Source organism: Jaculus jaculus, chromosome 1, assembly GCF_020740685.1.
Source record: "Jaculus jaculus isolate mJacJac1 chromosome 1, mJacJac1.mat.Y.cur, whole genome shotgun sequence".
NCBI classification, from domain to species: domain Eukaryota; kingdom Metazoa; phylum Chordata; class Mammalia; order Rodentia; family Dipodidae; genus Jaculus; species Jaculus jaculus.
This window is the reverse complement of record NC_059102.1, coordinates 173,129,401-173,141,793: the sequence shown is the minus strand read 5'-3', so window position 1 is coordinate 173,141,793 and position 12,393 is coordinate 173,129,401. Positions and strand designations below refer to the sequence as shown.

Sequence of the window (12,393 nt, the reverse complement as noted above, 5' to 3'; positions counted from 1 at the left end):
TCATAACAAAGACAGAGAGATCCCAAATTATTAACCTAACCATACACTTAAAGGCAATGGAAAAATAAGAATACAACCCAAAGAGCTCCACACAGGAATAATCAAGATCACAGCAGAAATTAATGAATTGGTTACTAAGAAAACAGTTAAGAAAATTGATGTAAAAGGAGCTGATTCTTTGAAAAAATAAACAAGATTCTTAAACCCCTGGCCAATTTGAAGAAGCAAAAAAAAAGAAGTCTCAAATTAACAAAGAAATGAAAAAGGAGATGTAACAATGGGCATAAATGATATTTGAAGAATCACCAGGAACTATTTCCAAAATTCTTACTCCATGAAATTGGATAATCTGGGAAAAATGGTTTAATTCCTGGACAGAGAACACCTACTAAAACTAAACTCAGAGTAGATCAATCTCCTAAACAAACCGGTGACACCCATAGATATTGAAAAGGTAATCAAAAACCTGCTCAAAAACGAAGAGTCTAGGACTAGAGGGCTTCTCATCTGAATTCTATCAAACCTCCATGGAAGGATTGAAACCAATTTTCTTGAACTGTTCCACAAATTTGGAAAAAAGGGAATCCTCCATAACTCCTTCAATGAAGCTAGTATCACACTAACACCAAAAACATTCAGAAATGCAACAAGAAAAGAAAAAAATAGGCCTACATCCCTGATGAACTTAGATGCAAAGATCCAAAATAAAATCCTTGCAAACCAAATTCAACAACAAATCAAAAGTATTATGAACCTTGATAAGTAGGCTTCATCCAAGGGACACTGTGATGGTTCAACATATGGAAACTGGTCAGTGTAATATACCACATAAATAAAATTAACCACAAAAATCACATTATCATTTCAATAGATGCAGAAAAAGCCTTCGACAAAATACAACATCACTTCATGATCAAAATGTTGGAAAAATAGGCATGAATAGTTTAAATCTCAACAAAATAAAGGCTATATATAAAGCACCTGAAGCCCAAATAATACTTAATGGGAAAACACCCAAGGAATTCTCACTGAGATCTGGGACAAGACATGGGTGCCCACACTCACCACTGATCTTCAACATAGTACTAGAAGTTCTAGCACAAGCAATAAGGGAGGAGACAAAAATAAAAGCAATACAAACTAGAAAAGAAGAAGTCAAGTTGCCCTACTTGCAGATGACATGATCCTATACATAAGTGAACTGAAAGACTCCATCTCAAAAGTTCTAAAGGCGACTAATTCCTCAGTAAAGTGGCAGGATGCAAAATCAACACATAAAAATAAGTGGCTTTTATATATGCAAAAGAAAATATGCAGAGAACGAAATCAATGAGTCAGTCCCATTTTCAATAGCAGCAACAACAAAAAATAACTTTGAATAACACTATTCAAAGATGCTGAAAACCTATATAATGAAAACATTAAAAAAAAAAAAACAACTCAAGAAAGAGGTCCAGTTGCTGCCCCACTCCTTACTCATCAAGGAACTGATTCAAAAAGAAGATACCACAATCAATAATCTTTATGCATTGAACACAGGTGTACCACAATTCATAAAACAAAAACTACTTGACAACAAAACAAAAATAAACAACAACACCATCATAGTCAAGGACTTAAATACTGCAATATCAGCAATAGATAGATCATGCAAAGAGAAAATTAACAGGGAAGTAAGAGAACTCAACAGTGCCATGTATCAATTAGACCTAACATACATCTACAGAACATTCTACCCCAAATCTACAAAATATGCATTCTTCTCAGCAGCGCATGGAAACTTTTCTAAAATAGATCATATACTGGGCCATAAAGCCTGACATAATTTCCTGCATGATATCAGATCACAGTGCTGTATTACTAGAAATTAACAACAAAAGATGCACCAGGAATCCCACCAGCTTCTGGAAATTGAACAAAATACTTTTAAACAATAAATGGATAGGAGATGCAATTAAAAATGAAATTGCAGGGCTGGAGAGATGGCTTAGCGGTTAAGCGCTTGCCTGTGAAGCCTAAGGACCCCGGTTCGAGGCTCGGTTCCCCAGGTCCCACGTTAGCCAGATGCACAAGGGGGCGCACGTGTCTGGAGTTCGTTTGCAGAGGCTGGAAGCCCTGGCGTGCCCATTCTCTCTCTCTCCCTCTATCTGTCTTTCTCTCTGTGTCTGTTGCTCTCAAATAAATAAATAAAAAATTAAAAAAAAAATGAAATTGCAAAATTTCTAGAATTAAATGACAATGAGAACACATCAAACCAAAACTTATGGGACACAATGACGGTAGTCCTTATGGGAAATTCAGAACACTAAATGCCTTCATAACAAAGACAGATAGATTTCAAATCATTAAACTAACCATCCACCTAAAGGCATTGGAAAAATAAGAAGAATCCACTCAAAAAGCTCCAGATGGAAAGAAATAATCAACATCAGCGCAAAAATTAATGAACTGGAAAGTAAGAAAACAATTAAGAAAATTGATGAAACAAAGAGCTGGTTCTTTGGAAAAAAATAAACAAGATTGGTAAGTCCCTGGCCAATTTGATCAAGCAAAAAAGAAAAAGAGATGCTTCAAATTAACAAAATGAGAAATGAAAAAGGAGAGACCACAACAGACATAATTGAAATTGGAGGAATCATCAGGACTTATTTCAAGATGTCTACTCCAAAAACTGGATCATATGGAGGAAATGGATTAATCCTGGACACATACAACCTACCAAAGCTAAACTAAGAGCAGATTAATCTCCTAAACAAACCTATCACACCAATTGAGATTGAAAAGGTAATCAAAAACCTCCCCAAAAAGGAGAGTCCAGGACCAGATGGCTTTTCAGCCGAATTCTATCAAACCTTCATGTTTCACTCATCTGTGGCTCCTAACCTGTATCTGCCTGAGATACTGACATACCAAATAGGTATCTTGAAGACCAGACAATAAAGAGGGTGGGGCTGAAAGTGAGGGTGAAGCTTGGGGGGCGGGCACAAAACTGGACCCAAATGGAACTGGTACCATAAAATCCTATATCCTGAAAGGCAACCTAAAAGGTTAAACTTTCATTGGGTCCTTAGAAGGATTACCTGAATTAAAGGGGCTTGCAGAGGGTACGATGAATAATAACCTTAATTTGCTCATCTCATCTCTCTATCTCTATCTCTTTTCTCTTTCTTTTTTTATTAACTATCTTTTTTCTTCCTCCTTCTCCCTTGGCACTGACATGTAATTCCCAGTACAAGGATGCAGTTAACATCCACAATGAGCTGTTTATCAGAGAGACCTACAAGTTTACCCAAAGAAGACAGATTCTGTCAGAGTACTTTATTACCCACCAAAGGTTAATTGTAATACCTTACTGATGAAGCCATCATATGCTGTCAGTACAGAACATGGACAGACCTGGCTGGAATCTGGAAGAGAGTCAGTCCCCAGCCAGTTAGCTTGTGTAGTGCCAGAATGTGCTACATGAGCAACTGGGGGAAAATCGCCAACATCTATCCTAGCAATTCATGGTCTATGCTACTCAGCAGCAAACAAGCTGATGTGATGCTCACTCAAGTGCAATAGTGGCACACAGCAATGATGGGTAACCAACTGCCCTTGTATTGGCTAACAGATCTGCTCAGTGAGAGGAACCCATATATGGTCTGGGAAACAAGTCAAATAATATCCAGAAAACAGGTTTGCTCTCCAATATCAAGCTCTCACCAATCTTGGTCTATACCTATTAAATTCCCTCTAAAATAATAACGGTTATCTCATTTATCCAGTGCTGACTTCACTCTCCACTGGTGAATTTGCTTCTCTTGTTTCAGATGGATACAGAAACTGAGGAGACAATCAGCTCATTGTACCTCACCAGGGCTCCAGTTGAAACCATAGAGTAATTAGGGAAATGAGAAAGAGTGCTGCTTTCTTGGTGAACCTTATATGAACACATGGGTGAAGGAGATAGACACAGAGAACACTCTACTCCTACCAAACCAGAGATCCAGAAACACAGAGGCTCCCAAGGCCTCATCACAGAAGTAAACCTAAAATGAGCCCAACAGGGCTCAGGTAAATTTGTGGAAGAGGGGGCAGAAAGATTGTTAGAAGTACAAGTTGGGACATTATGCACAGAGATATTGCCTCTTCCCCATAACTAATGGCTACCCCCATAATACATGACCCACAATCCCTATGAGGATTACTGTCATCCCCAGTGAGGAGGGTCCCTTCAGAGTTGGGAGGACAGGGATGAAGTTAAGGATGGTACCAATATGTGCTGTTTATACACAGAGAATGTTCATAATTAATAAAGAAAAAATCATACAAGAAGTGATGTATTTATACAATAACCAGTATGAAAAAGTCATGACAAGAAACTTTCCTAATATGAACAACATCAATAGTACAACTATATCTTTTTTCATAAAAAAAAACTTAAGAAAGAAATTGAGGAGGACTTAATAAGGAAAGTCAACCCATGCTTCTAGATAGGTAGGATAATTTTACCAAAATCAATATACAGATTTTATGTAATGCTAACAAAAGAATTCAGCATCATTCTTCACAGAGGTAGGTAAATTGATCTCAAAATTCATATGTAATGGCAGCAGGCCTCAGATATCCAAGAATATCCTCAGCAATAGAAACACTTCTGGAGGTATCACCATACCCGATCTAAAGATATATTACAAAGTCATAGTAACAAAACACATGGTACTGGCACAGAAACAGAAATATAGACCAATGGAACATAATTGAAGACCCAGACTTCAGGTCAACTAACTATAGGTACTTGAATTGTTGACAAATGCCCCCCAAAAATAGAATGGAGAAAAGACAGTAGCTTCAAGAAAGGGTTCTAGACAAACTTCATAACCATATGCAGAAAAATAAATTGAGACTAACTCATCTCACCATACACAAAAATCAAGTACAAGTCATGTGGTGGTTTGAACAGAATAGATGGACCCCAATATATTCAGTTTTTTGTTTGTAGTTTGCATCTGCAGCCACTTGGCTGGAGGCAACATCACTGGGTGGATCTTAAGGTGTGGTCGTGGGTTTCAGATTTCAATCTAAAGCTATGCAAAGTGTGCCTAGCTGGAGGTCCTAAAGTGTGCTATGGCTTTTGACCTGTAGGCTTGTACATCTCGCCCTCTGCTTGGACCTGTGAAGGCAGGCCAGATTCTTCTGCCATTTATGGAACTTCCTCTGGATCTGTAAGCTTCAATAATTATCCCTTCCTCCATAACTGTGTCTGGTCTGGAAGTTCATTTCAGCGAACCTGAAGCTGTCTACTAGAAGTGGTTTCAAGACCTCAATATAATCCCTGAACCTCTTCTACTACTGGAAAAAAGTAGGAGGCACTCTCCACAACATAAGAGTGGGGAAAGACTTCCTGAAAACAAACAAACAAAAAAAAAAAAAAAAACAGTAACCCAGGAAATTAAACAATCATTCACTCAAGCTTTTGCACAGACAAATAAAGAAGAAGCCTAATACCTAGACTCTACAAAGAACTCAAAAAACTAAACAACAAAAAAATCAAACAACTAAGCCTGGCATGGTGGCACACTCCTTAAATCCCAGCACTTGGGAGGCAGAGGTAGGAGGATCACATGAGTTCAAGGCTACCCTGAGACTACATAATGAATCTCAGGTCAGCCTGGGCTAGAGCAAGACCCAACCTCAAACAACAACAACAAAATCAAACAACCTACTCCAAAAATGGGGCAAAGAACTGAATAGTTTTTCTCAGAGGAAGATGTTCAATATCCCTAACCACCAGGGAAATGCAAATTAAAACATCTATGATATTCCACCTTACTCCAGTAAGGATAGCAAACATAAAAAAAAAAAAAATGACAACAAATGTTGGTGACGTGGAGGAATGGGAACCCTCATTCACTGTTGATAGGACCGTAAACTGGTCAACCACTATGGAAATCAATATGTAGCCTCCTGAAAAGGCTGAATAAAGAGCTACCAAAAGACCAAGTTATTCCCTTAGTAGGAACTTACCATAAATGTCTCATGCTTCCTTACAGAGATGTTTACTCAACCATATTTATAGCTGCTCAATTCACACTAGCTAAGAACTGGGATCCACCCAGTTGCCATTCATTGGATGAATGGATAGCCAAGATGTGGTACATCTACATGATGGAATTCTGCTCAACAGAAATTTAAAAAATGACACAATGAAATTTGTTTAAAAAATGGTTGAATTTGGAAAGATCATACCCAGTGATCTCACACAATCACAGAAAGACAATCATCACATTTTCTCACTTATCTGTGGTTTCTATCCTGGATCAGCCCAAGCTGCTGACATACCTGATAAGCAACACTAGGCTTGGGCAATAGGTAGTGTAGGGCCTGGAGGTGGGGAAACACATAACTGAACCCAAAATAAACTGGTACCAGAGAAACCTTTTGTTTGAAGATAGACTAAAAGGTTGAACCCTTAACAGGAGCATGAGAGGAGCACCTAAAAAGAAGAGCCCTGGAGAGGGTGTGATGAAGCCTAACCTTAAATTTTTGTTTCTTTTTTTCTACTTCTTGTTTTTAATCTTCTTTCCCAGTACCAGAATATGGTTAATACCCACAATGAGCTGTTGATCAGAGAGGACTGCAATGTTTGCCAAAACAAGACAGACTTCTGTTAAAGTCCTTGATTGCAAGCCTGAGGTTAATGGTAAGACCCTGCTGATGAAGACACCATGTTGGCACAGAACACTGGAAAACCTGACTGGAATTCAGAAGAGAGCCAGGAGCCATATAGTTAGCCTGTCTGGTGCTATATGGTGCTACATGAGCTATTGGGGGAAAATGGCCATCATCTGTCTGAATAATCTGGGGTCTAAGCTACTCAGAGACGTAGAATCTGACATGATTCCCACTCAACTGCAATAATGGCACACATCCTTAGTGGTTAACCACTTAGTGGCTTTTTCTGGCTGGCTAAGAGATCCACTCAGTGGAAAGCAACCTGTATCTGGAAGTATGAACCAAGTCAGAATCATCTTCAGACAATGATTTTGGTCTCCAATATCATGATCCCACTAATCTTGGGTTAAAAGAGGGACTATGCCCATTAAATTCTCTCTAAATTAATGATGCTTAGTCCATTTAACCTGTGCTGACTGCACTGTCTTTTGGAGAATCTACTTCTCTTTTTCAGACAAGAGCAGGACCTGAGGAGATAAACTTCAGCCTGACCCCAGCTGAAACCTGATAATCAGTGGAGGGTGAGAGAGATACACACTGAGGATACTCAACACCTACCAAAGCAGAGATACAGAGGCCTCTAGGAGCCTATCACTGAAGTAGATTTAAAACACTCCTAGTGTGGCTCAGGGGTTTTGCAAAGGAGGAGTAGAAAGATTGTTATAGCCACAAGTTGCATCATTATACCCAGAGGAATTACCTCTCCCCAATAATTGGCTGTTATCCCCACAATGCACAACCCACAATCTCCAAGGATATAACCTGTGACCCCAATGAGGAGGACCCCTTCAGAAAATGGGCAGGGATGAGGAAACAGATGGTACCAATGTGTGCTGTTTCCATACTAAGTATGTCCATAACTTATAAAAAAAAATTAAAAAATGTTAAAAAAAAAAGAAGCATATTTCTTCCTTTGACAATTCCCTATTCAGTTCTCTGCCCAAATAATACTCAATAGGGAAAGACTCAAGAAGAGCCCGTTGAGATCTGGAGCATGACAGGGGTCTCCACTCTCACCTGTACTCATTAACATAGTACTACAAGTCCTACCCAAGCAATAAGTCAGGAGAAATAAATAAAAGGGATTCAAATTGGAAAGAAAGAAGTCAAGTTTCCACATTTGTAGATGACATGATGCTATACATAAATGACTCAAAATTCTCCATCTCAAAACTTCTAAAGGTGATTAATTCCCTCTGTAAAATGTAAGTACACAAAACCAACACACACAAATCAATAGCTTTCTATATGCAAAGGACAAATATAAAGAGAAAGAAATCAGTGAGACTGTTCCATTTTCTATAGATACAAAAATAAATAAATACCTTAGAGCAGAGAACTGAATAGGCAGTTCTCAGAGGAAAAAAATGCAAATGGATAACACACACTTAAGAAAATGTTCAACATACCTAACCATTAGGGAAATATGAGTTAAAACAACTATGACATTCCACCTTACTCCAGTAAATTAAAAAAAAAAATCAAACAAAAACAAATGTTGGTAAGAATTTTTGGCAAAAGGAACCCTTATCCACTGTTGGTGGGAATGTAAACTTGTCCAACTACTATGGAAATCAATAAGGAGATTCCTAAAAATGATGAATATAGAGTTACCAACAGACCCAGGTCTTCACTTACTAGTCATTTATCCTAAATTTTCTATGCTTCAGTACAAAGATATTTGTGAGTTTTCCTTCACTGAGTGGGTTGCATGTTCAATCTATGAGCAGTTGATTACCTGAACCAGCTATATGCTATTATTGCACAGGAATGTCCTTCTTGCCTGACTGGCTAATTTGATGTCAGGAATGATCTTCTGGTTATTCACTCTGTTGGCAACCATTATTCTCCAGTAGCTCTTGCAGCATTTCCAGCACTATGTGGGCTAGCCAGGTACGGAGGAAGAGAGACTGAATTCCCTCTCAATTCCAGCATGATCACTTGATATCCTTTTGCCTCAGCCTGTAGTGTCTTCAGCAATAGGGTCTTAACTTTTAGCTCTTCCAGGTAGTCATGTGCTTTTGCAATGACCTGTGTTATTTTGGGGACCTTATTTCTCTCTCTAACAAACAACTCACTGTGGGGGCCCTGTGATTAACTGGCCAAAGCCAGTTTTACAGTTAAAATTTCTCTACCTTCTCTGGACTCTTGTTCATGGCTCCCTTCACCAAATGACTCATAATTGTGTCAAGGAAGAAATAGTTGATTCATGTTGCCATTAGTTTGTGAATTTACCCATTCCCACTTATCTTAACTCTGAGAACTTTATACCTCTTTATTTTGCTGTTTCTTTGTTTCTTTTTTCTTTTCTTACTTTCTTTTTACTGACCATCAGCTTGTTGTCGAGTAGTCCTTTCTCACTTTCCTCCCTATTTTCCCTTTTTCCTAGCTTTATTCTAGTCAATATTGTTGATACTTATTATGGGCTTATAATCAACTGAAGCTGATCCAGGTTAGGTACTGCATATGAGAGAAAACATGCAATTGTTTGCCTTTCTGAGGCTGTGTGACCTCACTTAGCAAATCCATCCATCTAAATCCACATGCTAATCCAAATCCTTTTATTTTCCTGTAAATTTGATTATTTCATTTTTTTCCCTACCTGAGTAGAAACAATTCTATTGTGTATAGGTACTACATCGTCATTAACCATTCATTTGAAAATGGGCATCTGGGCTGCTTCCAGTTTCTGGCTATATTGAATATAGAAGTGATAAAAATGGTGGCTCATGTGTCTTTGTAGCATATAGAAGAACTTTTGGGTATATAAAGAAAAGAGATAGAGCTGGATCTAATGGTGAGTCTATTTTTAGCATTTTGAGGAGTCTCCATACTGACTAAACAATACTTACTGCCTTTACATTTTCTTCTCAGGGGGAGGAATTAGTGTGTTTAGGTCTTACATAATATAGGTATATTATGTTAGGATATTATGTAGGATGGGTAAATTGTGTTTGATGGAATTTTGTCTCTGCTGCTGCCCTTATTTGGAACTTAAATGTGGTTTAAGTAAATGCTGATAGTATCATGTTGCTAATAGTTGGGATTTCTATGGTTAATTTTATGCCAATTTGACTGGAATAAAGGATGACTCAATAGTGGATAAATGTTATTTCTGGGTGTGTCCACATGGGCCTGTTGCTAGACTATACTACCATTTAATAGTAAGGAAACATTTGTTCTCTACATAAGGTGGGGCCTTCATCTTAAGTTGCTATTAAACTTTGGTACTTAAGATTCTCAGGCCTTTTAGACTCATTCTCTAGTATTGATTCTCAAGATTACAGGTGGAATAGAGTTTCTCAGACCCCTCCAGATTCCTCCATAAGGACTTTCTCAGCTACATTAATTGTGTGACTCACACAAACATATTGCGGAGGGGGAGAGCTACCGATTCTATTTGCCAAATATTTTTGATTGAAACACCTGTGAATAAAGTTATTCCTAACTGACAATTAATGGGGAAATTCTAGACACTGTTGTGCTGTCAAGTGCCTTAGGAATATCAATTAATTGCATTTCATTTTCCAGGATAGAATAAGTCTCTGAAGATTAAGAAAATGTATGCATAAATTTTTCTCACATTGTCATGTAAGCACTTTATTCCAGAACCAAGGGAAAGACTTCATAAGAGGTACTAAAGAAAAAATGTTATGGGATGTCATATGTTAGTGATGATCAGGATTTTGGGGGGATTATGTTTTGTCACTTAATTATGCCTGGGCAGAAATTGGCACTTACCTATCATTATTATATAAACATTTTAATGTTATTATGTGTTTTGATAGATATAGTCCCCTATGAATCTTTGAAATGCCATAATAATATTACTTAAAACTGTTTTATGTGACTTTTTTCTGTAGCAAAGGCAAAACTTAAACTGAGTGAAGCATGGATAAACATTTTTAATATAAATATTAGAATTTTGCCAGGATTCAGGCTCTCATATGTATGTCTTTACAAATATTTAGTTATATAATTTCCCTACGATGATTGTTTTATATAAATATTCTGCTTTCACATTTAAAGTAAATGGAATTCCTCACATCCAGTGTGAAAAGTGTCACTTGGAGAATAAGTCTTGAAGTGCTGACCTCATGTCACTAGTTCAGTTGGCAAACCGTTCTTCACCTTCAGTGAATAGGAGCAAACTAAACTGAAAATCACTAGTGCAGCTCTGTCACCATTTCCAATTCCAGTTACGTATGTCTTTGGTGGGTATATTTGTAAAGATCACTGATTCAAGGTGTAGATCAACCTAACTTATGCTTGTTTTACATATTACACATTCTCTTGGGTGATAATATAGATAAGCTCTTGAGTATGCTGCTGTCTCTGTCCAGAACAGATTTTTTGATACACCTGGATGGAGAAGCACAACCACACACTGCTGACAGAATTCATTCTGATGGGCATCACAGACCGCCCTGAGCTGCAGGCCCCTTTGTTTGGGCTGTTCCTGGTCATCTACCTGATCTCACTGGTGGGCAACACAGGCATGATCATCCTCACTATCATGGACCCCCGGCTGCAAACACCCATGTACTTCTTCCTCAGACACCTGGCCATTACAGATCTGGGCTATTCTACAGCTGTGGGACCTAAAATGTTGGTAAATTTTGTTGTGGAAAAAAATAAAATCTCCTATTGTCTCTGTGCTACACAGCTAGCATTCTTTCTTGTGTTCATCATTTGTGAGCTGTTTATTTTGTCTGCCATGTCCTATGACCGCTATGTGGCCATCTGTAACCCTCTTCTCTATACTATCATTATGTCACAGAAAGTATGTCAAATATTAGTGGCAATTCCCTATATATATAGTATCATAATTTCCCTACTAATTACCCTAAAAATTTTTGCTTTGCCCTTTTGTGGCTACAAGATCATTAGTCATTTCTGTGACAGTCTTCCTTTAATATCTTTGCTCTGCTCAAATACAAATGAAATTGAAATTATAATTTTGATTTCAGCAGGATTTAACTTAATTTCATCTCTTGTGATCCTCCTGTTTTCTTTCCTATTCATCCTTATATCTATTTTCAGGATGAATTCAGCTGAAGGCAGGCAGAAAGCTTTATCTACCTGTGGGTCTCACCTGACAGTAGTCATTGTCTTCTATGGGACTTTAATATTCATGTATGTGCAGCCTAAGTCCAGTCACTCTTTTGACTCTGATAAGGTGGCTTCTATCTTTTATACCCTTGTTATCCCAATGTTAAATCCATTGATTTATAGCTTGAGGAACAAGGATGTAAAACATGCCCTTGACAGGTTGTGGAAAATAGTGATCAGTCTTTTCTGAATGATAGCTGGTAACATGGTCTGTGTAAAGTAGAACACAGGCTTTAGTCTTTCTCTGTCCATATAGTGGTGCAAGGGACACATGCAAGTTCCTTTAAAATGTGTTTGTCTGTTGTGTTAAGTTTTTGAGGCACTTGATTGCTCTAAATAAAGTAATTTAATCAAATCAACAGAAATTTTTGTTTCCCTTGATATTGGTTGATGGCTAAATTTTAGAGTACACAAGAACTTTTATGTGAGTATAAACCAAAGAAAGTATGCACTACTTTCTGTGCTTAGAGGTCAAGCAGCAGTAGAGAGAAGTTGCAGATGTTCTTGAGGGTGTTTTCCGATAGTATTAAATTCCCAGTGTTTCTGTCAGTGTGTGTTTTTGTG

General features: G+C 37.8%; 1 protein-coding gene across 1 annotated transcript; it reads left to right on the top strand.

Moving 5' to 3' along the window:
- The first annotated feature begins 11,083 nt into the window (after window positions 1-11,083).
- On the top strand, window positions 11,084-12,019 carry LOC101611046 (olfactory receptor 8K3-like). The gene has a single exon (XM_004667624.2). It carries the CDS (start codon window positions 11,084-11,086, stop codon window positions 12,017-12,019), a length of 936 nt encoding a protein of 311 aa, XP_004667681.2.
- Window positions 12,020-12,393: the final 374 nt, after the last annotated feature.